The following is a 27,168-nucleotide window of genomic DNA, read 5'->3' on the forward strand; positions in this document are numbered from 1 at the left end:
CTCTCAAGTCAAAATGTCCAGCGATAAGTCATGGGAACTGGAGGAGGGCATCCCTCAGGTTGAGGATCCCTTTATTCAGCAGTATCTGAAAGGGCGCGACGCCTTGATCGCGGAAGAACAGAAGAGGCGTCACGGTAAGGGCATACACCCCGCCAAAGAAATAAATGGCTGAATTCTCCCCTTCAGACGCGACGTTCCGCAAGACTTTATCACCGATCGCCGCCCGTGCATGTAAGATCGTCTCGCAGATCCGGGCCCGCGAGCAGCACGAAGTGTGGACCACGGGACTCGACGATGAGGCCGCGCATCAGTCAGATGAGATCCTCTACCCGGGCGTTATGTTCCATCATGCAAAAGGTCGTATGGAAAAAACCAACCTATGGAAGATCGTCGAGAGAATGCCCAAAGGATCTCTTCTACATGCGCACATGGATGCCATGTTTGATATCGACTTTTTGATTGACCAGGCCTTTTCCAACCCGGGGATCCATATGTCGGCACCTCGACCGCTGCTAACACCCTATGATTATGATACTGCGCCAGTGTCTTTTCAATTCTCATCTCAACCCAAAGAAGCATGCAAAGACAAGCCTGCGGCCTGGTCGGAGGCGTACGAGCCCTCGTCATTAATCCCCATCCAGGCAGCGGCGGATTCTTTCCCTCATCACGGAGAGGTCGGGTTCCGAGAATGGTTGAAGAGTCGATGTGCGTTGATGCCGGAGCATTCGTACCATCACTACCATGGAGTCGATGCAATTTGGTCAATCTTCACCAAAATGTTCCCGGTTATTAACTCCATTTTAATGTACGAGCCCATATTCCGTGCATGCTTCCGTCGCTTGCTAGGACAGCTTGCTGCAGATGGAATTAGATATGTGGAGTTCCGCATCTCGTTTGTCTTCAAGTACAGGAAGGAGGGACAAGACACGGCAGAGGAAGACTATCACGAGTGGTGCAGAGTTGTGGAAGAAGAACTGGAAAGATTTAAAGCGACCGAGGAAGGAAAAGATTTCTACGAAGCACGAATTATCTGGACGGCTCTACGAAGGCTGGGCAACCAGGAGATTATTGAGAGCATGAAGCAGTGCATCGCATCCAAGATGGATTTCCCCACCCTGGTCAGTGGCTTTGATCTGGTCGGACAGGAAGATAAAGGCAGAACTCTTGTGGACCTTGTACCGATACTTTTCTGGTTCCGAAAGATGTGCGCGGAGGAACAAGTCGACATTCCATTCTTCTTTCACGCTGGCGAATGTTTGGGTGATGGTGACTCGACAGACCAGAATCTCTTCGATGCTATCCTACTGGGCACGCGACGGATCGGCCACGGATTCTCTCTCTACAAGCACCCGCTACTTATCGACCTGGTCAAAGAGAAGAAGATCCTAGTAGAGTGTTGTCCCATCTCGAATGAAATCCTCCGCCTGGCAAGCTCTATCAAGACCCACCCGTTACCCGCGCTCCTCGCCAGAGGTGTGCCCGTGTCGCTCTGCAATGATGATCCCGCCATCCTTGGCCAAGGTAAAAATGGTTTGACGCACGACTTCTGGCAAGCCATGCAGGGGTTGCAAAATGTCGATCTTGTGGGCCTAGCGATGATGGTTCAAAACTCTATCCAGTGGAGCTGCTACGAGGACCAGTCGACTCCAGAGTGGAAACGTGGAATTGAGGAGGGTATTTTAGGCCAAGGGTTAAAGGCAACGCGTTTGCGTGAATGGTGGTCTGACTTTGAGAAGTTCTGTGAATGGGTAGTGTTGGAGTTTGCGGAATTTGATGAAGACGATTGAAGATAAATCTGAGTAGGGATTAGCATAATCAAAGGAGTGAGAAAGTTCGAGATGAAGAAGTGAAGAGGTGAATCGGGTGAAGATTGTAGTAAGGAGAGAGAGGACCGCGATGTGCTGGCAGAGACCCGCCCACTCTCCACCTGACTCCGGATCACTTATCGCTTTATCAGGTGCCCTCCGCACGTCATTGTCAACTCCCTCTTCACAACTCCCTCTCTACGAGGGCTTGCGCTCTTTCTATTTCTCAAGGATTGTTATCATGCCCGCTCTTGGATGAGCTTACACGAGCCATTTGCTCTATCAACATGGCGTACTTCTTGCCATCGTTCTTTCAGAAGCGACTGCTTAAATATGCCTTGTCACGTCTGGGCCTCGTTGATACGGAGGCTTTGGATCCCGACAGTCTGGGTATCCGCTTCGGACAGAGGAGTACGGTGGAGCTTCGAGATATTGGCCTGAAGCTAGAGGTGAGTGTCCCAGCGATGACCCTGCGCACGCGGGGCGGTCTGCGGCTCGTTCCAAGCTGCCACACGGTACATACTGACATTCAACGTGTTTTGGATAGAAACTAGCGACTCTTCTTCAGCTTCCTCCGACATGCGAGCTTATCGCAGCCCGAATACAATTACTGCGGATCACCGTCCCCGCAGACATATACAGCAGCGGCATCGTCTGCGAAGCCAGTGATATCAATGTGCATATTCGCCTGCTATCCGATGAGCCAGCTAAGGGGAAATATGCAAGGCCAAAATCACGATCCGCCAACATGCCGGGCTTAGTGGGCAGTGATGGTCCAATCTTACCCACTCCGTCCAACCTCGCCGAGTCGTTCTTAGAGGCCGAGCCTCAGGAGGAGAAAGAAGAGTTACAAGCTGCGATATCGTCACAGTCTCATGTTTTGCAAAGACCTTCTTCTTTTACCGACGAAGAGGATGAAGAGCTCGGACTGGGGAATGAAACCCTATCGTTGCCGAGCTTTGTTGAGGCATTCCTCAAAGGCGTGGCAAACCGGCTCCAGCTCAAGATCAGGGACGTCGCCGTGCGGCTGGATATGGAACTGAAACAAGACGGTCCATCCAAAAGACAGCCCGAATATAAGCCGGATCTTGTCTCGGGCTTGTTGAGCGTACGCGAGATCGATGTCCATGGTGTATCAGATTACACTGCTGGTCTAGGTGACTCATTACCTTTTCGAGAGGGCAAGAGAATGGTCTACATCGATGGTATCAATGTCGGTCTCGTGTCGGACCCGGCTGTATTCTCGAATTATTCGCGGTTCACGGCCCCTGCGTCCCCGACCGCGACGATGCAATCGAAGGAAAGCCATCCGTCAAGTAGAGCGCCCTCGCCTCCCCCGTTAGACCCATCTGGCTCCATTCCCGGTCTTGCTATGACACAGTCAACTATTTTTCAACCCTCTATACATTTCGACCACGAGAGTGTCAGTGATCACGGGATGGAGGATTCTTCTACAATCTCTCATGGTGGCCGGTTCTCGGATGCGGACTCTGACCCGGAGATTAAGCATGATCGCTATCTTGAAGACTCTCGGGTTTTTGGACATGATTCGTTCCAAGACAACCCAGGATACTTAGACTCTGTGATCGATACCAAATTTGACGATTTCGATGATGAACCATCCGCATCAATGCTACCACAGAGACACCCTATGGCGGAAAGTCACGACAGACTTTCCCACCAGAGCCTCTCGTCAAGGCCCAGTGGAACAGTGCTAGAACATGACGATGCAGAACATGCCGAAATAGGCTCGATGACAAGTGAGAATATTCAAGGGTCGCAGACTCATGAAATGCAGCGCGGAAGCCATGTGGACCTTGAAGCTGATAATCCGGCACATTCGTTTCATTATTCCAATGAAGCGGAGGATTCATTCATCCCGCAAATGGGTGCTTCACAGCATGAATTACAAGCGTTTGCACCACCCTCCGAAAGTGGGGGCACTGCTTCGGGATCTGCAACTCCCGATGCAGAACTTCTAGAGTCAAAATACTTCTCGCATGACGAGGCACAAAGCCTATACATGAGTGCTATCAGTCACGGCAATGGTGAAAGCTTCATCCCAAATATGCCTGGGGCTTGGGATAGCTTTCCCTTTGGCAGTACATCGGCGAGCACATCCGAGGAGCTTGCAGAGAAGACTTGTCCAACCGAAGACTCTCAAAACGACCGGAAATGCGTCGATGACGCTTCTGCGTCCACTCCGAAGTTGACCGGCCAGCCTGATTCTTATTTTGGCCACCATTCTCTAGATGAAACTCAAGCTCATTCCCAGTCGGCTGAAAAAGCTTCTACCCCATCCTCGCCTACTCTGCATAAAATGAGCGAAATGCGGAAACCCATGCTCAGCATCGATAAGGTTTTTGTATGGTTGCCATCTACTCCTGATAAGACCACCGACTCGGAATATTCGTCTCTGAAAATGGACCAAGGACTTGGTGACCCTAAAGATTCAGAGTCTGGAATGAACGAGTCAATTGTTGAGGAGAGCATGTTTGCTTCCAAGGCCTACACTTCCACTATATTCCCAAGGGGTCCAAACGAGGCTCATCTTGGTGAAGCAGATCGTGCAGAGAAACCGCAGGAATTTCTTGGAAGCAAAACACAAAAAATTGAAGTTGAGATTTTCACAGTCGCAATCCATTTTGACATTGCGACCGGCTGGCTTCTGACCAAAGCATGTCAGAAGGTGATGCAGATGGTGCCTGAAGCAAGTCAGCCCAAGAAGCAAACTTCGCCAAATCAATCAGCTCGTCACATATGCTTGCATTTTGTGGTCCATCAGCTCTCTGCTAAATTCATTGAGCACGTGGCAGGACATTCTCATTCTGTTGAAAATGCTGGTGCCCCTCTGCCTCCACCATATCATTCCATGGAGGACGTTGTCCTTCAAATTGCTGCGTCAGGGCTCGAGGTTAGCGTGCTCGCAGATGAAAAGCAGACCAATTTACAGCTCGATATCTCGAAGTTCAAGTTCGGACTCGCTTCCGACGACCTGATCTCGTTCAATGAGGCATTGAAGATGCGCGAATCTACTAGGGACATCATGACGTCTTCCCCAGTTGATATCTCATTGACATTATGCAAGTCGGGTGAATCCGCCAAAATTGATATATCTACACTCCCTCTTCATCTCAACCTCAATGTTCAGCAACTGGAGGAAGTTCTGGGGTGGATGGGCGGTCTAAGTACCATCTTGGAGTTGGGAAGCTCAATTTCCTCGGCAGCTACCACGAAGGGAGGATCCAAGCCTCCGAAGAAGCGCCCAAAAGGTGTACATTTCGAGACACCAAGTCCAGCATCCGACAAAGGCAACTCAGGCTCTACTCCCTGGAAAGCGAATGCTCGTATTGGTGGTATTGTGCTGGATGTTGTCGGCGAAACTCATTACCTTAAGCTCAGCACCACCGCTGTCAAGGTTGTCAGCAGATTTGAAGGCATTGGTATCCAAATTGACAAGGCGGAGTTGGCTGGTCCACTACCGCTTGATGAGTCTTCTGACGCACCTGCCATGATATCACTAGACAATATTAGAGTCGAACTGCTCTCAATTCCGAAGGAGAACGATATCGATCGTCTTCTGGCCTTGATCACACCATCGAAAGACAAGTACGATGACGACGATGATATCATGCTTGATACGCTCATACGACAAAGGAGACAAGGTTCTGTTCTTCGCACGAAGGTAGAAGACATGGACATTCTGATTTCCAACCCTACTGGCCTGGCTTCGCTTTCATTGCTCGCTGTTGAAATAAGCCGATTGTCTAATGTCACCAAATATCTTCCCGAAGACGACCGCCCTGGTATTCTCACCTTGACCAAAATTTGCAACCTTGATGTCAAGGTTCAAGTTGGCGGAGAGGTAGGAAACATGAATGCACATCTTGTGGATTTGGAAGCTGCTTGGATTAGTATGCCGTCACTCATTGCGACTAAAATCGAGAGCATCAACATTCTTCGAAAGACCAAGAACAGCAATGAGGAACTTGTGGGTGAAGCTATACATCCCAGTGCACAGAAAACACAGGAACCCATGTTTATGGTTCGATTCATTCCTGATGAAATGGACCCCACATTTAAGATCAAGTTGAATCGCCTCCGTGTCGAGTACACAATTGCATCGACCATGGCTTTCCTTGGCCTGGGCCGCAACACAACAGGTGGAGAAGTGGTCGGTGAGATGGCAAGTTCCATTGCCAATCTTGTGGAGCACTCGGGCCGAGCAACAGACTCACTGGCTTTTGCTGCATCGGCGTCTGACACATCCAGAGCTTCCACAAAGCCAACAAGGCTGGCAATTGTCTTACGCGACTGCGTTCTTGGTCTCAACCCTTGCAATTCTCCATCGAAGGGGCTTGTGGTGCTGACGAATGCCAAATTGGGTGGCTTATTAAATGGTGAAGAATCCTCGGAGGCCACACTGGACATCCGGAAATCATCGATCATGATCATCGACGATGTGACCAACGATGGCTACACCGACAATCTTCATCAACATACCTCAGCTGTTGTTCAGAGCAGTCAAGTCCAGGAATACATTGGCAAAGGCTACGTGCCGGTTTCTACAGTCTCTTCTGCGACGGCTATTGTTAAATTGATGACACTTGCCGAAGACGGGATGAAGTCACTGGATGTTGAGCTTCGCCCTGATCTGTTGATTCTCGAAACATGCGCGGACTCAACGCAAACATTGATCAGTATATTGAATGGACTTCAGCCTCCAACGCCTCCCAGTGTCGCTGTGAAATATCGAACTGAGGTCATGCCGCTTCAGGACATGCTTGCTTCCTTTTCGGGAGACGCATTTCCAGCCGACTCTAGCTTGCATCCAGACTTTGAAAGAGCTTTAGAACCTATTGTTGAAGGACAGTCCTTGGAGGAGCAATTGAGCGACGAACTTGAATATGTCAGCGATTTCAATTCAGGAAACCAAGCTGTAGAGGCTTTGACACCAGGCGAGAGTGACGATCTCCTTGACAGTTTCCATTCACAATATCAAGTCTCATCTAGCATTGGTGAGCTGGACTTTCAGGAAGATCATTTCGCCAAACAGTCTGCCGTTGGAGGTACTGCGCACCGGTGGGACTCTAGTCACAACACTTACGGTCTTACCAATGACACGAAGCTCGAACGGAGCCCACTTCGAGTCAGGATTAGGGATATGCATATTATCTGGAATCTCTTTGATGGGTATGACTGGCAGCGTACTCGCGACACCATCTCCAAGGCTGTCAAGGATGTTGAGACCAAAGCCACCGAAAGACGAGCTCGAGCCTCGCGCATGTCACCTACCGCTGAGGATGAGGAGGAGTCTGTCATTGGCGATTTCCTGTTCAACTCAATCTACATTGGAATCCCGGCAAACAAGGATCCGCGTGAGCTCCATCGCGAAATCAATCGCGACATCGACGATCTCACTAGCGAAACTGGGAGCTATGCGACAACAACTACGGTAACCGGTGCGACCAGTCGGCAGGGCCGACCTACGTCTACGAGGGAGAAGAAGCTACGGCTGCACCGGAGCAAGCAACATAAGATGACCTTTGAGCTCCGGGGCGTTTGTGCCGACTTGGTAGTCTTTCCGCCAGACTCAGAGGAGACACAGAGCTCCGTTGATGTGCGAGTAAAAGAATTGGAGATTTACGACCATGTGCCCACTTCGACGTGGAAGAAATTTGCCACTTATATGCATGAAGCTGGAGAGCGAGAGAGTGGGACTAGCATGGTTCATATCGAAATCCTTACGGTGAAGCCCGTGCCTGAGCTTGCTGCCTCGGAGATTGTTCTAAAGGTACGTTCTCCAATGACCCCTTGTTGGATGTGACTAACCAGCTTCGAGGCTACTGTTTTGCCCCTCCGGCTCCACGTTGATCAAGATGCTTTGGATTTCATGAGCCGATTCTTCGAGTTTAGAGACGAGTCCGTCGAAGAGTCTACTACCCCAGGCGACGCCCCATTCCTACAGCGTGTCGAAGTCAACGCCATTCAGGTCAAACTGGACTTCAAGCCGAAGAGGGTTGACTACGCTGGTCTTCGATCCGGTCGTACCACGGAATTTATGAACTTCTTCGTGCTGGATGGTGCCGACATGGTTCTGCGACACGTAATTATCTATGGAGTGTCTGGATTCGATCGACTGGGCAACTCGCTCAATGACATCTGGATGCCGGACGTCAAGCGGAACCAGCTCCCTGGTGTCCTCGCAGGCCTTGCACCTATCCGGTCTCTAGTCAATGTGGGCGGCGGTGTGAGGGACCTCGTCCTGATCCCCATGCGCGAGTACAAGAAAGATGGTCGAATTGTACGCAGCATCCAGAAGGGAGCCATGGCATTCGGCAAGACTACATCCAATGAATTCGTGAAGCTAGGCGCCAAGCTCGCCATCGGTACCCAAACAGTTCTACAAGGAATGGAGGACATGCTGACGTCGCCCAATGCTTCCACTGCCTCGGCTGAGAACCGGGACGATGAGGAAGAGGCAAAGAAGATCTCCCTCTATGCCGACCAACCCGTCGGTGTGGTTGCAGGCATTCGGGGTGCCTACAGCAGCCTCGAACGCGACCTACTCCTCGCACGAGACGCGATCGTAGCTGTGCCGGGCGAGATCGTTGAGAGTGGGAGCGCCAAAGCGGCAGCCAAGGCAGTATGGAAACGTGCGCCGACCGTTGTCCTTCGACCGGCTATTGGCGTGTCCAAAGCTGTCGGACAGACCCTGCTGGGCGCAGGGAATACCTTGGACCCGAGCAATCGGCGCAAAATGGAAGATGTACTTAGACATCTCACACCCCCCCTGATTTTGATCTCGACTAACGATTCTTGCAGAAATATAAACGTCATTGAGAACGATCTGCGAGCCGACTCCCACGGTCGTTTGGATTTTTGATTTGCATGAGCCTGTTGATACACACTGATTTACTTTGCTGCGATGATACCACTCCGCTCCTTTATGGGACTACGACAAATGCATGGAAAAATTGCTCATGATACGCATGATTCTGGGAGTTTCAAATTTCTTGAATGAAGATTCTGGCATGAACGGTTGCTTGATTTACAATGTTAGGTAGATTGAATTGATCGATCGGCTTAAGTAGCATATGCAACGCACGAAGTCTCTTTGTATCCCGCCACCTGCGCCCTGCATGTGAAACCACACACCACTATTGACTTATGTTCATTGCCCGACGGCTATGGCCTCGTAGATTCTCAGAGGCGAGGGAGGAGGGGAGGGGGCAGCAATTCTCGCTTTGCACTTCCCCTTTCACGCGGCTATGAATCATGCATTTTGTAGGTACGAGATTGGGAAGTCTCGAAGGGCCCGGAGCGAGTAACCATGGATCGCGATCTTCGGAACGTCCGTTCAATGCCGGGGAAAACGGCCAGGCCCCGACAGTTCTCATTTCTCCTCGGCAAATGTCTAGTTGTGCCTTGATTTTATTGTGGGGAATATTTTTTCCAATTCTTCATCGTAGTTTTACCAGGGGTTTCAGGATCCTGTTCTCGACTTGGGAGATCGGATGTGGGTTGTGGGCCCTGACGATATCTCACGCGTGGTGATCACAGAACAGGTTTTCAAACGGGTGTTACCCTGTCACGGAGTCAGATGTTCTCTACTTGACGATGTATTTGCTACTTATCTTCTCGAAAAGACATATGTGGCTTAGCCATATTGAAAGTTGTTATTCACGGTATTTCTACATATGCTGGCTACTGCTGCCTTGAAGATAAGCATCAACTGTCGTGAAAATTTCAATTCTTTAGAAAATAGATCGGCAGAGTCCATCCAAACCTGGCGATCTCTGAGGAAAAATAAATCTTCTGGCGAGGTGTGGTCTGGACGGATCCTAGACGGATCCTAACCAATGGAATCCCATTTGAAATCCAGAAAACAGACTCGACCCTTTGCTCATTGTGTTCAGCGTCCATCCAAATAATCTTTCCAAGTCAGGATGTTCATTAAGAACATATCAACACAATATATAAATAACTACCTGTATAATCTCTTTAGAGCGTGAGACAGGACTGTCATCGTGTTTGGCTTCAACACCATGTACAATGAAGTCGAGAAAGTATTGCTCATCGACCCACTGCAGGGGCGGTTGTCCGGGCATTGGGGAGCGTGCGCAAGTCGTGCTTTTTGCTTGATCTTGAAGACAAAGCCGTTTTCCTCCGTTTCTGGTGGCGCATGACCCCACGCTGATATCAGGTTTGGAGGGTGACCGGACCGAGCATGGCCGGTGATCCTCGGAAGGGAAACCGTGGAAAGTCAGCAGCTCGACCATGTAAGCGCCGGTGGGCCCTATCTGCGCCTGAATGTCGTCGTACCTAGCGACAGACTATGAAGAGTATATGGCGGTGGTGAGGGCGTATTGTAACTGTGCTGAAGTCACAACTGAAGTCGTCGGTCAGTACCTCTATACAATTTCCCCAGACGTCTAGACATGTTTAATATGGGATCATGTATAGGTCACCGCATAATTGCCCATCTTGGTGCCCTTGTATACCGTTTGTCGATGATAGTGTGTTCTACCGCCATGGCACTATTGTTGTCATTTTGTAGCGCATTCCTGAAATGGAGTCTTGAAGCAGACCTCATAGGAGAGATTGTACTAAGAGATTGACTGGCACGAATGGTCGTTCGCGACTGCCGCTCTGCCCAGAGCTCAGATAAGTGGTAGCGAAATGGATGTCCTTGCTATAAGACAAGCCAGTCTTTACATGAGTATTGAATGTGGGCTTCTTGGCATATAGAATCTGACGAAATGTCGGAGGTCAGAGTCAAGCCCTTATCATGATACCGCCGAGATCAAAGTGGCAGCGATCATTGACCAGTCCGATCGGTATCCTGCGTGCTGAGAGTGCGAGGCGCGACAAGCGGGGTGGATTGTGTGCACTAGTTTGAAGCTTGCAGTAGCATAGAGTGGCGCATGAACTATATGCCAATGTTCGCGAAGACTATCACCCTTTGGCTCTAGTCTGAGTGATCCCAGCGCATCCAGAGTACTCGAGCCGTGAAAGAAGATACCAGCACCATGCAGGCGCAATCTCCAGCATGATCGTACAGAATTCAATCAGGTTATACAGAGGCAGAGTGAGCTTCATCGGGATTCATTTTATCAGTTTCTATTGGTCTTCTTGCCTAGTTGCCTGAGTATCAGATAGTCCCGCGTCGGGCGTGAAAGACCGGAATGGTTAATCACCACGTAATGTATGGTGCGCGTGGCCCTTGCCACCGTGTCCCTCAAGAGCCAACCAACACCCTTGGAGATTTCTGCCCAAGTCATCGCCTTCCTTCAGCCTCGGCCTTAATTATAGCCACAGGGTCGTTCTAGTCTGCTACTGGTCCAGGGTTGCCCGACCGCGGTGGATGGGGTTCATGTCAAAGTACTTCCACAAGCTAGGATTGGAGGGAAACGGGAGGGTGTGAAAGACTCAGAGCTAGCATCACGCTAAGATCATCGGGCCCATCTGCATGCCATTGTTCCTCTTTGTGATCCAGAGTGTACCTGGGCCCAGGGGTAAAAACCGTCAGACCCGACTTTTCACTCTTTTCACTCTTTTTCTCTGGGTAGAGTGACGTCGTTGACTCCTATTAAATCCAGCCCAACGGAAGGCCCTGTTTCGAGTTGCCCTTTATGAGAGTCGGCCCGCCGGTTCGCCCGCCCACGACCCAGAGTTCGTGGGTTCCAGACCGCGTCGCCTCCCCATGTGGGCCATGGTGGATATCGTGGATATCCGCCAGAGAGAAGAAAAAAAAAGATCTTTAGTTTGCCAGGAACTCCCCGGATCCCCCAGGGACTTTATAAGGTTCTCGTGCTCATTCGAGAGATCCGATACTCGGCAAATTCATCTTGTTTCCTAATTTCTATCTCTATCTCTATCTCTATTTCTATTTCTATTTCTATTTCTTTTTTCTATCTTTATTTACAATTCACTCTGGCGCCTAGCTCTCTTGTCCCTTGCAGATAACCCCATTTTGGACGAATCAGATGTATACCGTCCGGGCGTTGGATTGATCTGCCGATCGTCGTCCACGAAGAGATATGTCACCTCGTTAAGGTTCGATCTAGAGACGAACCCCCCTCAACCACATCTGCGTTCGCGCCATGTATGAACATCAGGATAGGGCCGACCCCACTAGGGCCTGGCAAGATGAGCTGCCGGATGGCTCGCTGGCCTATCCCCGGTGTCTGGAGGTCCATCCCGTTCATGCATCCTGCACGCCTTCACCCTTACAAGATGCGGTGTCACTTCCCCTTCGTTTGAAGTCGGCATTTACTGGGTCCTTGTCTCTCCACGACTACCGCAAGTATCTCTCCCAGGAGAGCATTGACGATCCCGTCGATCGTTCTGACAAAACGCTCAAGCGCAAGACTGCCACCACAAACTTGCATCGTCCACTGCCCAATTCTGCGCGTCCTTCCTGTGCAGGTTCCGTGTCCTCGGTGGCGTCCAGTCCACCGCCTCTCTCGCCATCCTACTCGCATAGTATCATCTCTCAGCGGAGCGAGCTGGAGCCCGAGTTCCTAGATGTACCTGGTGTGTACAGCCCCGTCCTGGTCACGAGTGAAAAAAAAGCAATATACTAACACTAGTATAGCTCCTTCTCAGGATCTACAAGAGTACCTTGTCTCGGAACATCTGGTCCGTCCTAGACCGAACAGGAAGCGATTGGTGAGGGACCTGAAACATTGATGAACACGAATTTTCCCCTCCCCCTCTCTTCTAACACCTTTTTCTAGAATCCAGTCCTTGAAAAGCACCAGAAGCCCGTGCCGGCTCGGGATCAGGGTCACTCTTTGCCTCCACCCCGTCCTCAGGAATCCGATCCGATGCTGGCCACCACCCAGGCCGTCTCCACCATCTCGCACGGCGGTGCCTCCTTTGAGATCCTCAATCCGCGCAAGTCGCTGGATATCTCCAGGATCGTCTCCTTCATTGAGGATGTCGATGGCTGCTCGTCATTGTCATCAGACCCTATTCGGGACTTTGAGGTCTCCACCACGACCATCGACCTAGGCCTGGACCGGTGCTCCCTCTCTCAATTCACTGATGCATCCCTACCATCTCACTACTCGTCCCACTCCCTATGGACACCTCCGTCGAAAGGATTCTCCACGCCCAAGCGGCAAATGAGCGACATTCCCTCCTCGTCACCTGGAGTGCACGGGCGAGCACGCTCTCATTCCGACTACTCCATTCATGATCAACCCATTTGGTCACAGACTCAGCACAATGAAAACGAGCTGCACGAAGAAATGTACCCTGACTTAATACGGGATTCCCCGAACCCCCATATTACCTCGATCGCCGAGCGGTCCGAAGAAACAGAAAATGAAGACGAAAGCCCATACGATTCTCCTCGCCCTCCATCGTCCCCCAAGACAGTCAACTCTGACGATGACAGCGAGATCGGTGAGCCCGGGTCCCCGGTCTACGCTAATGGTGAGTGGGCCCAGGTCGACGAGCGCGATCGCGGCATCATCTTCGAGGAATCTCCTTCGCCTTATGACATCTACTACGAAAACACAATGCCCGCCTACTCCTACTCCAAGCCCCACGATCCTTATGACCTCATCTCTCTTGACCCACATGTCCGATCCGTGCTAGCCGCGGCCAATGCCGAGAACATGGGCCTGCGCGGACATCCTGCTCGTGCGCTTGATGACTTGCAGCGCAAGTCTCAGGGCAAGGCTGATGATCGCAAGCGGTCGTATTCCCAGAGAAAGAGACTGCGGAAGTTCTTCAGCTGGCGGTCTGGGAACTAGTTGGATTCTTATGAGATGTGATACGATATGATGATGGGTTATCTGGCGAATTTTTTTTTTTTCGTTTTCTTCTTTTCTTTGTTATACATATTTTGTTTTCTTCTTCTTATCTTGTCTTCTTACACCTCTTTCTATATCTTTTCTATTCTTCCGAGTCTGAGACTCTATTTCGTTACCAAGAGACTAACTACAAGCATCTTCTTCCTCCTTACTTTACATGCATTCTTTTTCTCCTACCTGTAATCCACCATAAAAACCTGGGATCCATAGCTGCGAGGTCCCGATTAATTCCTTTATTTTTTTAATATTTCCCGACTCGCCCATTCAGAGTTGTCGCGGAGTATCTCGAAGATCTTTTTCAAACCATACGACCATCTTGTCAGCTTCCAAGACGACTGTGGAGAAAGTCGAAAAACAAGGCAAACAATAGGTATTGGACTGGGGATCTCTGTGAAGTCAAAAGACTGAACTACAAAGATCCCTCGGATCTTTTCCACGAAATCAAGCCTGGTTTTGAGAATTGTTTTATTTTTCCTGTATGATTTGGAGGGAACTCCTGCCTCTGTGATTGGAGTGTATGAATGACCGCCGTGCGATGATAGATGGGCTGCAGGCAAACGAGATATTCAGCTGAAGGATGTTTACTGGAGAACTCTTCGGAGGAAATCAGAGGGTACAAATCGGCCGAGAGCTCAGTTGTTGGGTTCTGTATGGCTTTCGTATTAGATGACAGATATTGGAGGGTATGAAATAGAGACGTGAGTGAACTCTCTCCCTGCTCTGGTACTAATTTTGTCATTCAAAGTGTTATCGAGACAATCAGACCCTTGATCACCACGACCAATCTCGGTTTTTCCCATCACCGTTCCGCCATGTCGATGATGGTTGGTTGTGATCTAGCCAGTTGTGGCATTTATATTCTTAGACCAAGCGGGCTCTTTATATTTCAGTATCAATTGGCGAGATTATTGGTAGAAAAAAAAGGTTCCGAAATTATGGAGTGTTCGAGTTCTATGAATTGGGTATCAAATTCAAGTATGTACATGAAGACCAAAAGGGTCAGGCTAATGGGATAATCTAATGTCTAATGTGATGATAAATGGGCTTTAGGAACGTTCCACGACAGATGCAAGCGCCGCGCTGACCATACTCTTGCGACGAAGTCCCTGGTCACCCCGTTTAGAGGCTTCCCGTCCCGTATGAGAGGGATAATGGTTCTTCTCGATTCGGTGAGACTGCGCGGGTCCTGCTGTGCTCTTCCTCCGACCTCGAGCCTCGGCAGCAAACGAGTCTGGCCCGAATCGACTGCGATGTAATGTCAATGCTCTCCGGCGTGGCGAGGACCGTGGCGGCAGTGAGCTAGGGTGGCAATCGTCTTCGACTGGGACGTCGGGTCCATGCCCGTAGGATTCCTCGGACAGGACTGTGCGGCGAATGGCGTCAAGCTCGCCCTCGTCGCATTGCAATTGTGAAATCTGTTGCCTTTGCATCCGAATGTTTCGGTGGTCCGGCTGGTTGGGGTTGAAGTTGGGGACATCGAAATTGTCTAGAGATGGAAAGTCCGGTGGGATGGATGTTGGACTCGGGTTGGAACCCAAAGAAGGAGAGGAATCATATTGTCCATCTTCATCGTGGTCCGTGTCGGGTGGCGTAAGGATATACCCGGAGTAGCGATTTCGAGTTCGGGTTCCGTCGTGCATGAGGCGCCCCTGTTCCGGTAGACGCTCACCTTTTGGACCCTGAAGTGTGTGCTCATGCAGTTTTTGCGTAAGTGTTGAAATTGAAAGGCGCTTCTGTTCGTAAGAGAATGGCACCGAGGTCGGAGGTGGCTGTTGGGAGCGAAAGTAGGAGGATCTCGAACGAGACAGTGTGCGGAACCGGTGCGAGGGCGACGGGCAACGTGATGACATTGGCGAGATCAGCGCGCTATCACAGTCGACCATAAGCCGATCGTCTGTATCGATTGCCAGACGAGCCGGTCGCGAGGACGGCGACGAGAAGGAGAAGTCCTCGAACATGATGTGGCAAACGAGCGGAAGGATGGGTTCTGAGGAAGTCGGGATGGTCGTTCGAAGGGTCGGCCTGCGCTCGATATCGTGCCAGATGTCTTCGATACACTGATCGAGGCAGGGAACAGAAATATATCACGCCGGAGGAGGGATTCCGGCGTTTTGCCGCTGCGAAAAATTCGGCCTGGTCGACCGGTGGTTGATGGGAGGCGACGCCACGTGATCGGCGGCTCTTTGGAGGCCGACTTTTATAGTCGCATTTTTTTTGTTCCATGGAGTAAATGATGATGATCAATATTCAAGAAAGAAAAGTCAAATTTGTATTTAAAAGAAAGCAAACAGATATTAGATTGTCTCAAATGCGGCTCAGTCCTGCGAGACGCCGTCTTTGCCGCAGATCGACTCAAATACCCCCACCGTGTGCTCCCACACTAATTTACCGGTATCATTCTGGCGATACTCCTGCAAAAGCTTCTGGTTTCTAGCAGCAGATCCATCCCATCTCAAAAGATATGCCCCAATGCCCTTGACTCCATCGGCACCGGGCACAACATCGCCGCCACCAGTAGAGGCCCCGCGGTGGGAACCGCGGGCTAGTGCGGCATACAGATGTCGATCACCGCTCTCGCTGAGAGGGACCAACCAGGGTTTCGCTAGAACAAGCATAGCGTTCATCGCAACCCGCGTAACGGTTCCAAACCCACGCATGAGGCCTGTCTTGACCACTCTGGGGTAGGCATGGACAAAAGACACCTCGGGATGAGAAGCCGCGAGCTCCTGCATCGATAGGGACGTCATGGTGATAGCGTGTTTAGCAGCGTTACGGAGCGAGTAGGTTGACTTTAGAGACAAGTCGTCCAGGTTTAACGGACCTTCCCCGCCTGCCTCAAGGACGGAGACGACACTGGCCGACTTGCTACGGAGGCCGGATTTGGCTGGGGACGACTCTTCGGTGACCGCTCCAGCTTTCGCCAAACGCGGCAGAAGATTCTTAATAAATTGCATGCGTGAGTAATAGTGTAGGCTGAGCTTTTTGTCAAGTCCCTCGTCGGTCTCTGGGTGGATCTTAGTAGGGTCTCATGATTAGAGAAATTCAGAGTCAGCGGTACCATCGCGTCCCTTGGTGGTGAGCATTCCAGCACTCAAGGAAAAGAAGGTTGATCTTGTCTTCCTTGACTTGGATATCCCTGCATGCTTCATCCACGCTGTGCAGCCTGGCGGCGTCACACCTGATGAAACTAAGCTGCCCCTTCGGGTTCAGCTGACGTAGTTCCTCGATGATGCCTGGGACTCATTGCGCCCGACTAGAAATACTCGTGGAGAAAGCGTTTCTCGTACAAATGCCCAGGCGGTTGCTTCGCCGATTCCGCTAGTGCCGCCGACTTGAAGCACCCATGTTAGTTTCACCCACGGCAGAAACTTTTGTCACGCGAGACTTATGGGGTTGGGAGTGTAGTACCAAAGACAGCCACGAGATTGGGGCCGTAGTCTTTCAGACTGGCGTGATTCTGATGTACCTCGTCGAGTGACACCATTGTGTTTGGATTGTATATCGTTGTCCGGCAACAACTGATGATGGAAGTTTTAGTCACATGACATGCCACATGCCATCAAGAGCCCAGCAACTCAAGAATTTTGAAGGAATCATGTCAGTCCTTTTGGGACGTGGAAACTCGACTGCCGGGCTTATCGTAGAGCGGGTCACTGGGCGACGGGGACATTGTTGAAACGGCATCAGGTGTCTAAAGACCCACATGTCCAGGATGCATTGGATCAGAATCGCTATCATACAGAATCCCATGATTATGAGGATCTGGGTTAGGAAGATGATCCATTGCATTATATACCAAAAACTCTACACGTAAGTCAGTCTTTCAGATCTTCTCGGTAGGACCAAGTGCATCCATTTTGACTCTTAGAAATAGCAAGCTCTGCTAAGCCAAGCTCTTGATCAAGGTCCTTCAAATATCTCTGCAGATGAATGCATTCAGACCAGCTTTGGCGTTTATATACAGTAGAGCTGCGAGGCTCCACTGGATTCTGCTCGAGTTTCGAATAACAATGACCATTTAGTTGTGTGGGTTCAATATTTGGTACTTTTTCTAATAACATGGGTCTTCTAAGAATATGGGCTAGGTCTCGGACTACTTGGGTTTCGTTGAGGATTATGTCTTGAAGGTCCGTGCCAGGGAGCCAGATGTATTCAGTCCAAGCCGACAGCCACCTCAAGATATATCTGATCGCACCGAAGGACCCGCAATCCTTGAATTTCAGCGCCTACACTTCTGGAATCCCTCAATGAAACGTATAACTCAGACATGATTCCAATTGACTTCTTATCAGAATCATGTTTCTCTAGACCGACCCCGCCCTCGTTAATTCTTAGTGTTCATCCATGGCTATGTTCTTATCAGGGCTCCCCGCATCGGCCTTCCGAGCGTAGTGCCGGCCCCCCATAAATAATGACCTAACTGCTCCAACGCGCCTCCAACTTCCCCTCCGACCCAACTTTAGTTTCCCCTCCAAAATGGCAGCCTTGCTGAGAAAGCCTTTGAAGCTGGCTCTCGTCCAGCTTGCCTCTGGTAATTCTTCTAGTTATTACTATTATGCAGCTTCCAGGCTGACGGAATCGAACAGGCGCGGACAAATCCATCAACCTTTCGAATGCCCGGAGCAAGGTCCTCGAGGCCGCACAGGCTGGCGCACGACTAATCGTCCTTCCTGAATGCTTCAACTCCCCTTACGGTACCCAGTTCTTCCCCAAATACGCCGAAACCCTTCACCCTTCTCCACCCACAAAGGAACAGTCACCCTCGTTCCACGCGCTGTCCGCGATCGCCGCCGAGGCAAAGACATACCTTATCGGAGGCAGTATTCCCGAGCTGGAGCCGGAGAGCAAGAAGTATTACAACACGTCGCTGGTGTTTTCGCCGACGGGCGCCTTGATTGGAACTCATCGCAAGACGCACATGTTCGACATCGATATTCCGGGCAAGATTACGTTCAAGGAGAGCGAAGTACTGTCGCCAGGCAATGAACTAACAGTAATTGACCTCCCGGAATACGGCAAGATTGGATTGGCGATCTGTTACGACATTCGATTCCCGGAGTCGGCTATGATCGCAGCCCGTAAGGGTGCTTTCCTGCTAGTCTCACCGGGCGCCTTCAACACAATTACTGGGCCTCTTCACTGGTCACTCCTGGGACGTGCTCGCGCTGTTGACAATCAGACTTATGTTGCTCTGTGCAGCCCTTCGCGCGATTTGGAAGCTACTTACCATGCCTATGGTCACAGTTTGGTCGCAGACCCGAGCGCGAAGATATTGTGTGAAGCGGAAGAGGAAGAGACCATCCTGTACGCGGATCTCGATAACGAGACCATCGTGAACACGCGCAAGAGTGTTCCAATCTACACCCAGCGCCGGTTTGATGTGTACCCTGACGTCAGCGGGGAGAGCTCAAAATAAGGCATGGCCATAGAAATTAGCATAGTAGGTACCTGCGAAGGGAGCAATTTTATTTCATACAATATCGTACAGATGATGGTTGTAGTGAAGACAAGTCCAAATCGACATTAATTGCTTGAGAATTCGATAATGCCTCAGGCGCAATATTCATGCCTCAGGTGTCACAAGGTGATCAGCTGAGTCAGATAAATCACCCAATCACAGGACGCCCACACGATAAGCGAGCCACACTCATCCGCGGGCCACAAATTCAGTCACTTTCGTGAATTTCTTCCTCGACCAATTCCGCCCACAGTCGCCGACCCCTACAGTCAGTCTTTCCCACCGATACAACCCTCCCGGACAGCCATCTGACCCTTAGCAGAGATGTCCAACGTCAAATCTGGAAAGCAGCGTTCGGCTATCGCCGACGTGGTGTCGCGCGAGTACACCATCAACCTCCACAAGCGCGTATGTTGAAAACCCCCCAATCTCATTCGAGTTCCCCTCACCTGCGACAATCTGGAAAACCGTGGAGGCAAAACTGGACAGAGAACACACAATCCTGAAACATGGAACTCTTTCTTTTGTGTGTGTGCGTGGGAAGCGGAAAAGGGACCTAAAAACTCCTTCGACCGCCTCGCCTCGAACAGCCGTGGGCAACCACGGCTAAAAGTTGTCACTAGTGATGGCTCGACAGCTGCAGATATCCTCGGAGTTTTGCAGGTGGCATACACCTCCCAAACCGGGAACAAAAGAAGAAGAAGAATTAGTTTTATGAAGTCCACCTCTATGGCCGAACCAGAACATCGCAGAGTCTCGTACTCTACCAGATGGCATTAGGACGGAAGACTAATTACAACTTCTTTTCGGAATACAGACCCACGGTGTCAGCTTCAAGAAGCGTGCTCCCCGTGCCATCAAGGAGATCCGCGCCTTCGCTGAGCAGGCCATGGTAAGCCTCAGCTCTCCATCCGCACAACAGATCCGCCTCGCTAACGATTCACTCAGGGTACCAAGGACGTTCGTGTCGACCCCGCCCTCAACAAGAAGGTCTGGGAGGCCGGTATCAAGGGTGTCCCCTTCCGTATTCGTGTTCGCATCTCCCGCAAGCGTAACGACGAGGAGGGTGCCAAGGAGCGTCTGTACTCCCACGTCCAGGCCGTCAACGTCAAGAACCCCAAGGGTCTTCACACTGCTACCGTTGATGAGTAAATGTGTTGACGTCGATGTCTTTGCTTCTATGATTCCATGTACTTGGGGTTCGGCCGGGGCTGTTCCAAAATAAAATACCTTTTACCCATGGCCTAAGTTTCCTTGCGTAGTGTTCATCTGTATATTGTCAGCTTGAAAGTATCCTCTTTCGATTCGGAAGGGTCATGAATACAAATTCTCGCCGAGGGTGAGGTAGTGATTCTGAAAGTCGCTTCTTCCAGGGTATTGTGCCAGGTGCCGATGCCAAGTTCTACAGGCATATAGTCTCTCGCGACTGTAATCTGCGGCTCCAGTAGAGCTGTCTTGTCCCCATACATGAAGCTCAACCCCAGTGTCATTTGCCATGGACTGATACCGCTCTTCTTTAAGACCCATACGCGACAATCCAGAGCTCAGGTCAAAGCCTTACATCTCACCGAATCATCATCATCATCTTGGCTTGGTTCATTGAACATCAGTTGTATAGGTATGACGGGCTTTTTGTAGCCCCCTTCGTCGGAATCTTTTCCAACTAAGCGGGGAGCGTCTCACTTGGTCATCTTGCGAATCAGAGCGAAAAGACCAAATAAAGAACAAATACGAGGTGGGCAAGATTCTTTGGCAAAGGATTAGGTGCAGGGGTGTGCGCTAGGATATGATACGAAGCCGCTCTCATCAATCTTAATACAATCATGGAAAAATAAGCATGTGTAAAATGGCGACTAGTGCACAGCCGAAGGAAATCAAAAGAAGATGAGGAAATAGGGTTGGATGCACCAACTGAGGTTTTCGCCAATATAATTCAGCAACAATGCAAATAAAACACAAAATGTTAAACTCCATCAATGTTATATCGTACAATTGGGCTGGCCAAGGAAGGATGAAGAAAAAAAAGAGAAGCTTCTTCGCACAAAATTGAAACACCATATTTCTGCTTGTCCCGTCATGATCATGATTTCAGGCCGCCTTCAGTTCTTGAGTTCCTCAATCTTGTTGTGAAGACCGTCGATGAATTCGGCCTTAACACGGATGGCCCAATGTTCGGGCTTACCGTCGGCTTGGGGGACCATGCACTGCACGCTGTTGTTCATCTTGGCGTAGTCAAGCTCCTTTTGAAGGTAGGTGTTCAGGATGACATTTCCACCGGGATCACTGCGGAGGACAATTCGAGAACGGCCCGTGTCAGGGTGCTTAAGGAGTTTGATGATACCGGTGCCCTGAGAGGTCCAGCCAGTGGCTAACTTGAAAGCCCGAGCCCGACATTCGAATTCAACCGTTTCATCCTGTTCACCGTTCACTGCACTAGAGAGGTCAAAGATAGCCCCAGGAGCGGTTTCCTCATCAGGTGTGGCATCTCCTGAGGTGGCATTACCGACACTAGAAGCCTGAGTAGAGGCAGGAGTCGGTGCCAGGGACGCAGGAGAGTCATTTCCAAATTTGATGGGCATGCTGGGCTTCCAGGTATTATCGGTGGGGGCGGGTGAAGAGCCGAACAGGTTCAATTTGCTAGGAGATTTTTCCTTCTCGAGCGCAGTTGTTTGACCAAAGCTGGGGGCCACTGGGGTGGGAGTAGAGCCGAAGAGACCCGACGCGCTGGGAGACTGATTCTGGGTGGCGGTCGATTTACCGAAGCTAGAAGCGAACAAGCTTGATGTGTTGGTAGAACCCCGCTGGGGCGCCGGCGAGTCGACCCGATCGAATAGACTGCGTCCAGCAGCCGCAGTCGGGGCAGGAAGTGGTGTGTCCAAGCCCGATTTGGTGTGCTTGGACTTGGAGGAAGAGTCGTCCTCATCCCTACTGGCCTCCGAAGCAAGACGCTTAGGAGAGCTGTTCTTGGCCTCATCGTCGGAATCATCACTGTCCTTTCCATCGTCAGACGGCTGTGGAGTGGCAGAAAGACGACCAAAAATGTTCTGGGAGTTGGAGAGAGGGCGGCTAGATGATTCAAAGATGGAAGTCGTGGATGGGGCGGGAGAAGCGGCAGTCAGGGGGGACTTCTCCGCAGGTTGAGATGCATTGGCCCCAGAATCAGATGGAGAGGGCTCATCCACGTCGATGAATTTGAAGCCTTCGCCAGGTACAAACACGGATTTCTTCATGGCTGATCCCTCGAGTTTCGCGCGCTTCTCGCGTTGCTTCTCAGCATCTTGACGCTCCCACTCAGCTTCATCATCTTCGTCGGAATCGAAGTCTTCGGCCTTTCGCTTAGCTTTTTCTTTGGCCTCAGTCTCCTCTGCCTTCTTCTTGAATTGGGCCATGAAATCAACGCCAGCAGAGCCGTTACCAAACTTCGGAACACCGGAAGTAGCTGGTGATCCCGCAGGCTTGGGACTGGCAAACATATTGCCGGCCAGCTTGGGGGCCGCAGGGAGAGCAGCAATTGGTGTCTTTTCGGCTGGGGGCGTGGCGTTCTCAGTCGAAGTCTTTGCAAACAGATTCTCCTTGGGAGTGGCATTGGCATTCAAAGTTGATAGAGACGCAAAAGGGTTAGCCTTAGGCTCCGGTGCAGCAGAGCTTTTCACCTGCAATGGTGCATCGACTGGTTTAGCCGGACTGCTGCTAGGAGAAGAGTAAGACTGCGAAAAGAGACGTGCAGTGTTCGAAGAGTTGGAATCTGCAGTGGCTGCTGGATTTTGCGCGTTGGCTGTAGACTTAGTAGAGTACGCATTGCCCTTGAATTTGACACCACCTTTGGGTTTGAGAGGTGCGCCCATGGCCTGACGAGCCTTCATGTAGAAGAGCACCAAATTGTCAAAAGCATCACTTCCGGGCTCACATTTGAGGATTTCCTTCTGGTAAAATTGGGAAAGGGACTTGACTTTCCAGAACAACTCAGAATTTCCAGTGGCTTCCTTGGTGGTACTGGCCGGAAGGTCAGACTGAGGCAGCCGGGCAGCCGGATCAAAGCCAGTACTGGCAGTAGAGCCCAGCTGACTAGAAGTGCCTAAAGAAGTCTGAGGCGGTTGAGGCGCAGGGGCTGCAGCATAGCCGTTGAACAGATTGCTAGAGGACTGACTGGTGGACATAGTTGGCTTTGATCCAAAAAGCTTGGAACCCGTGTTAGGGGTAGGTTGAATGTCCTTAGACGGGGACGAAATGGGCGCAGGAGATTTGGCACCCAAGAGAGACCCGAACGGGTTGGTCCCTGCGGGCTTTTCTTGTTCACCAGCCGATGTGGGTGTGAACACATTCGGCGTGGGGGTAGATTGAGCTTTCGCGGGTTCAGAAGGCTTGGGCGCGGTAGAAGCGCCGAAAAGAGAGCCGAAGGGAGTGGACTTCGTTTTCTCAGACTCGGAAGGTTGAGCTGCCGTAGAGTTTCCACCAAAAAGGCCCTTGAAGGGCTGAGAATCGGTAGGCTTTTCGGTGGCTTGATCCGCTGCTGGCTTGGGTGTAACTAGATTGTGGGCCTCGTTGGTAGGCTTTGCTGGCGACATGTTGCCGAAATTAGGCTGTGAAGATGCCCCGCTGCCGAAAAGATTTTTGAAAGGCTGTGAGCTGTTGGTAGTGGGAGCAGCGCTTTGTTCCGGAGCTACTTTTGGAGCGAACGGATTACTGGGCATAGGGGTCTCTGCGGCTGGCTTTGATGAGAATAGGTTGTTCAAAGCAGGCTGGGAAGCATTCGCTTGATCAGACCCCGAAGATGACGGCTTAGGAGCGAACAGATTACCACCTGTGGCAGGGGCTGCAGAGAAGATGCTCGAAGTGTTCGCCTTTGCGGACTCTGGGGTAGATGCAGCGGGTGTTGATCCAAAGAGTCCACCGAAGGGTTGAGCAGGGGTTGATTGTGCAACAAAGGCGGGCTTGGCTGCGAAGCCATCCGCTTTGTCGCTAGGCTTTTCAGTAACCGAGGGGACATTAAGGCCTCCGAACGGATTGCTGGAGGGTGTAGTGGCAGGCTTAGAGGCGAATAGATTTGAAGCTCCAGACGAACCACCAAAGAGATTATTCTGAGGCGTAGCCGAAGAGTTGGCGCTGAATGAGGGTACCTTAGGCTTCGCGTCAGGCGACATTTGCATGGACTCTGATGCAGAATTCGCAGTGGAGCCTTGCCCGAAAGCAGAGGTACTTGCAGGAGCACCTGCATTCTGCTGTGCACCGAAAAGACCATTCGAGAAAGAAGGCTGGCTCGTCGGCTGGTTGCCAAATCCGCCGAAACTCGTAGAGACGCCGGGAGTGGATTGGGGAGTAGAGGTGGCAGCATTGAAGGAGAACGGGTTGGAAGATGGAGCAGAACCACCAAAGCCCGAGGATGAGAAGTTGAAACCTGTCGAGCTACTACCCCCAAAGGAGAAAGGGGTTGAGGCAGTCTGGGTGGGTTGTGTGGGTCCCGAGCTAGCTCCTGGGAAGCTCTGGCTTTGACTCTGTCCAAAGTTGAAACCGGTCGAAGGTGCAGAATTGAACGATGTAGATTGGAAGCTTGAAGCCGCCGGGGCAGCTGGGCCAGTCGACAAAGACGAGAAAGCACCAACCGAAGGTTGAGGAGCTGCACCGCCGGTTGGTGTACCGGCTCTGGGACGACGTCTAACATCCTTGATTCTGAGGAAACAAACACTTGCGTCAGTCTTCCGGAAGGCATGGCGAAGAAGCAGACGAAGGCTGAGAGAGAAACACGAGGCGGAGTGAAAGAAGTGAATATGGGTAATGGCAACGACAATGTTTGCGTGACAGCAGTTTTAAAGAAACGAAAGATGCCTTGAGGGAAGAAGACGTGAAGATAGCAAGGAAGAGGAGAGGGATCTCGATCAAGATCAGGAAACATCACAAAACGCACCCAAACGGTGAGTAACAAGGCAGAGAGCAGCTCCTTTCTTGGGCTACCGCCCTGCCTCATCAAACACTGTCCGAAGAGATCGTGTGTATCTCAAGATGTGATAGCCCAACAGCCATTCCACAAGCTTTCTCCACATTTTGTCAATGGATGGAACCCACTTACTTTCTACTTGCCATTTGGGCAGCCGTCGCCCTGTGAGGCTTGTCGTCCGGAGTACTTGACATCGCGAATGCGTTCTCGTCGTCTTTGGATCCTTGAGGACCTTGCGCTGTACGTTTGGACATCTATGGGGTTGTTGTCCTCGAAACACCTAAAGCACCAAGTTCGAGGTTTGTAGGTAGCGCTTTCACACCCGTTCGTGAGTGTCTCGGCAAAAGAGAGCTCGTATGTTCGATTGTAGATGATGCGGCGAGCCTTGGTCCTCGATGCTAGATCGAGTCCTTGAGTAACTCACGGATGAAGATCCCTGGTCGCGCGCGGCGCTTCGCTGACACGCTCAGAGACAACTCGAAGCAAAGAGTATGAAGCTAGCACAGGTGATTCGTCTTTCACTCAGAGAGCAAAAGTCAATTTGTCTCTGCGAAACTCGACGACGTGGTTGGTGGTGTCTTGTTCCGTGACACGACGTTGTTCGCGACCCGTCGCGCAAGCTGACAATCACGGATTCACCAGGGTCAATATCGAGAGGAGGAAGAGGTCAGGAAGCTGTTTCTCCGATGGAAAAGCAGACTGGTCGGATAGTCGAGGGGGAGGGGGAAATGAAGTTGACCCTGGTAATTTTTTTGCGCGGAGGCTCTCGCAGACGCAAGAACACCACGCCGTGAAAAAATATGGTCACGTGGGTCTTGGCATGACGGCAGCTCATAACAGTCAGCTTCTTTCATCTATTGCTAAATTGATCCTTGCTTGCATATGTTTCCTGATTTATTGGGAGCTTCATGGGTTCGAAGCTCCAGCACACAATTCTCCTACAATGAAATATGGAGCACAACGCCATTGTCGAACTGCTGGGTGGAATCGAGCATGACGTCGTCTGGGAGGGAAGTCCGTCTTAAACCCGCCTGGTAAAAGTAGGCCGGATCGTGCACGGTGCACCCGAGGACTTCTTTAAGTGACTGGGGAAGAAGATTCGGTCCCTGTGGATAGGGTTCAAGTCAAACCAAATTTGTCCGTACGGACATTTCAACAACCACTTCTACGCGTCTAGATCACACTAATTTACTCTAGTGACCGCCGGTTTCACGACTAGCTCACACAAGCTTCTCACCCCTGTAGACCGTTCTGAGATGAAGATAGGCCCTACCTCAGAAGCCATAAGCGCCTAAGGTCGCTCCCTGTGGCGTGGTAGGATCGAACAGGACCACAAGCAAGGACTACGTGGCTGACCTCAAGATAGTGCTGGGATTTAAGCTAGTGAGATCACTCGGCCACATTTCAATGGATCAGTCAAGATTACAGGAGGTGCTACGAGAACTATATGGGCTATTTAGGGCTTGAGGCCGTTGTCGACATGAAACCTTGAAAGCTGAAGACTTGAGTACTGGTAATCCATTTGTTTTTTTCGCTCGTGCAGAGAGCACGGACCGTACCTCAAAGTCTTCTGATCGATGATCTATGCGTTATATTCAGGGAAATGGTCATGTTCTTTTCAAAAAGATTACAATCCCCAAGGCTCTTTGAGCCACGAAACAAAATTTCTCGGCTTTTGCCTTTCTTGTCCACAATCCCTGTCGCACATAAAGCATGACCCCTGAGTCAAATTTCCGTCCTAGTGTGGCGGCAATAGATTCTGCAGCTAGTCACATTCCTTCCCGCTTTTCGATGCAGCCCGTCAGACTAGTCCATTTCAACTCTCTCACATTGTGATGTGGTTGACTGTAGCCTCCTATTGGCTCGGTCCGCTTTATTGACAAGGGACAAGATTCCCCGTGGGGCCCGATCTGCGCTCTCGATTGCCAATCTCTACCATTCCTCGATCATGAGGCAAGACGGCCAGCGTGACAACATGAAGCTCAGCGGATGAGGGCTTAGGAGCTAATACTATTCTTGCCCTATCGTGACCTGATTCAGGGTCATCTGCAATCCATTTCCCCGTCTCAAGTGACACTATGGGGTAGGATTCATTAAACAGCATGTTTCGACAATGGCTGAAGGTGTGGCAGACATTAGGTCCCA

General features: G+C 50.9%; 8 protein-coding genes across 8 annotated transcripts; 4 read left to right on the forward strand and 4 right to left on the reverse strand.

Annotated features, from left to right (window-relative positions):
• Window positions 1-13: 13 nt before the first annotated feature.
• Window positions 14-1,787, forward strand: N7477_010138 (putative CECR1 family adenosine deaminase; the record flags this gene model as incomplete). Its single annotated transcript, XM_056971799.1, has 2 exons — window positions 14-134; window positions 187-1,787. 2 exons carry the CDS (start codon window positions 14-16, stop codon window positions 1,785-1,787), a joined length of 1,722 nt encoding a protein of 573 aa, XP_056818778.1.
• A 305-nt stretch (window positions 1,788-2,092) lies between these two features.
• atg2 (uncharacterized protein) lies at window positions 2,093-8,691 on the forward strand (the record flags this gene model as incomplete). Its single annotated transcript, XM_056971800.1, has 3 exons — window positions 2,093-2,320; window positions 2,374-7,599; window positions 7,648-8,691. 3 exons carry the CDS (start codon window positions 2,093-2,095, stop codon window positions 8,689-8,691), a joined length of 6,498 nt encoding a protein of 2,165 aa, XP_056818779.1.
• Window positions 8,692-11,911: 3,220 nt separating this feature from the next.
• On the forward strand, window positions 11,912-13,573 carry N7477_010140 (oxidoreductase, short-chain dehydrogenase/reductase family; the record flags this gene model as incomplete). The annotated part of the gene is made up of 3 exons (XM_056971801.1): window positions 11,912-12,344; window positions 12,406-12,479; window positions 12,548-13,573. The coding sequence occupies 3 exons, from the start codon at window positions 11,912-11,914 to the stop codon at window positions 13,571-13,573; spliced, it is 1,533 nt and encodes a 510-aa protein (XP_056818780.1).
• A 1,106-nt stretch (window positions 13,574-14,679) lies between these two features.
• Window positions 14,680-15,591, reverse strand: N7477_010141 (uncharacterized protein; the record flags this gene model as incomplete). Its single annotated transcript, XM_056971802.1, has 1 exon — window positions 14,680-15,591. The coding sequence occupies one exon, from the start codon at window positions 15,589-15,591 to the stop codon at window positions 14,680-14,682; it is 912 nt and encodes a 303-aa protein (XP_056818781.1).
• A 357-nt stretch (window positions 15,592-15,948) lies between these two features.
• N7477_010142 (uncharacterized protein) lies at window positions 15,949-16,782 on the reverse strand (the record flags this gene model as incomplete). The annotated part of the gene is made up of 2 exons (XM_056971803.1): window positions 15,949-16,637; window positions 16,692-16,782. 2 exons carry the CDS (start codon window positions 16,780-16,782, stop codon window positions 15,949-15,951), a joined length of 780 nt encoding a protein of 259 aa, XP_056818782.1.
• A 57-nt stretch (window positions 16,783-16,839) lies between these two features.
• Window positions 16,840-17,117, reverse strand: N7477_010143 (uncharacterized protein; the record flags this gene model as incomplete). The annotated part of the gene is made up of 2 exons (XM_056971804.1): window positions 16,840-16,964; window positions 17,042-17,117. The coding sequence occupies 2 exons, from the start codon at window positions 17,115-17,117 to the stop codon at window positions 16,840-16,842; spliced, it is 201 nt and encodes a 66-aa protein (XP_056818783.1).
• A 992-nt stretch (window positions 17,118-18,109) lies between these two features.
• N7477_010144 (uncharacterized protein) lies at window positions 18,110-20,243 on the forward strand (the record flags this gene model as incomplete). The annotated part of the gene is made up of 6 exons (XM_056971805.1): window positions 18,110-18,164; window positions 18,220-19,025; window positions 19,254-19,359; window positions 19,414-19,499; window positions 19,909-19,983; window positions 20,040-20,243. 6 exons carry the CDS (start codon window positions 18,110-18,112, stop codon window positions 20,241-20,243), a joined length of 1,332 nt encoding a protein of 443 aa, XP_056818784.1.
• A 947-nt stretch (window positions 20,244-21,190) lies between these two features.
• On the reverse strand, window positions 21,191-25,277 carry N7477_010145 (uncharacterized protein; the record flags this gene model as incomplete). The annotated part of the gene is made up of 2 exons (XM_056971806.1): window positions 21,191-24,758; window positions 25,156-25,277. 2 exons carry the CDS (start codon window positions 25,275-25,277, stop codon window positions 21,191-21,193), a joined length of 3,690 nt encoding a protein of 1,229 aa, XP_056818785.1.
• Window positions 25,278-27,168: the final 1,891 nt, after the last annotated feature.

This window comes from Penicillium maclennaniae (genome assembly GCF_028827695.1).
Source record: "Penicillium maclennaniae strain IBT 15551 chromosome Unknown utg000008l:1.0-3552695.0:1.0-3555053.0, whole genome shotgun sequence".
Classification (NCBI taxonomy): Eukaryota; Fungi; Ascomycota; class Eurotiomycetes; order Eurotiales; family Aspergillaceae; genus Penicillium; species Penicillium maclennaniae.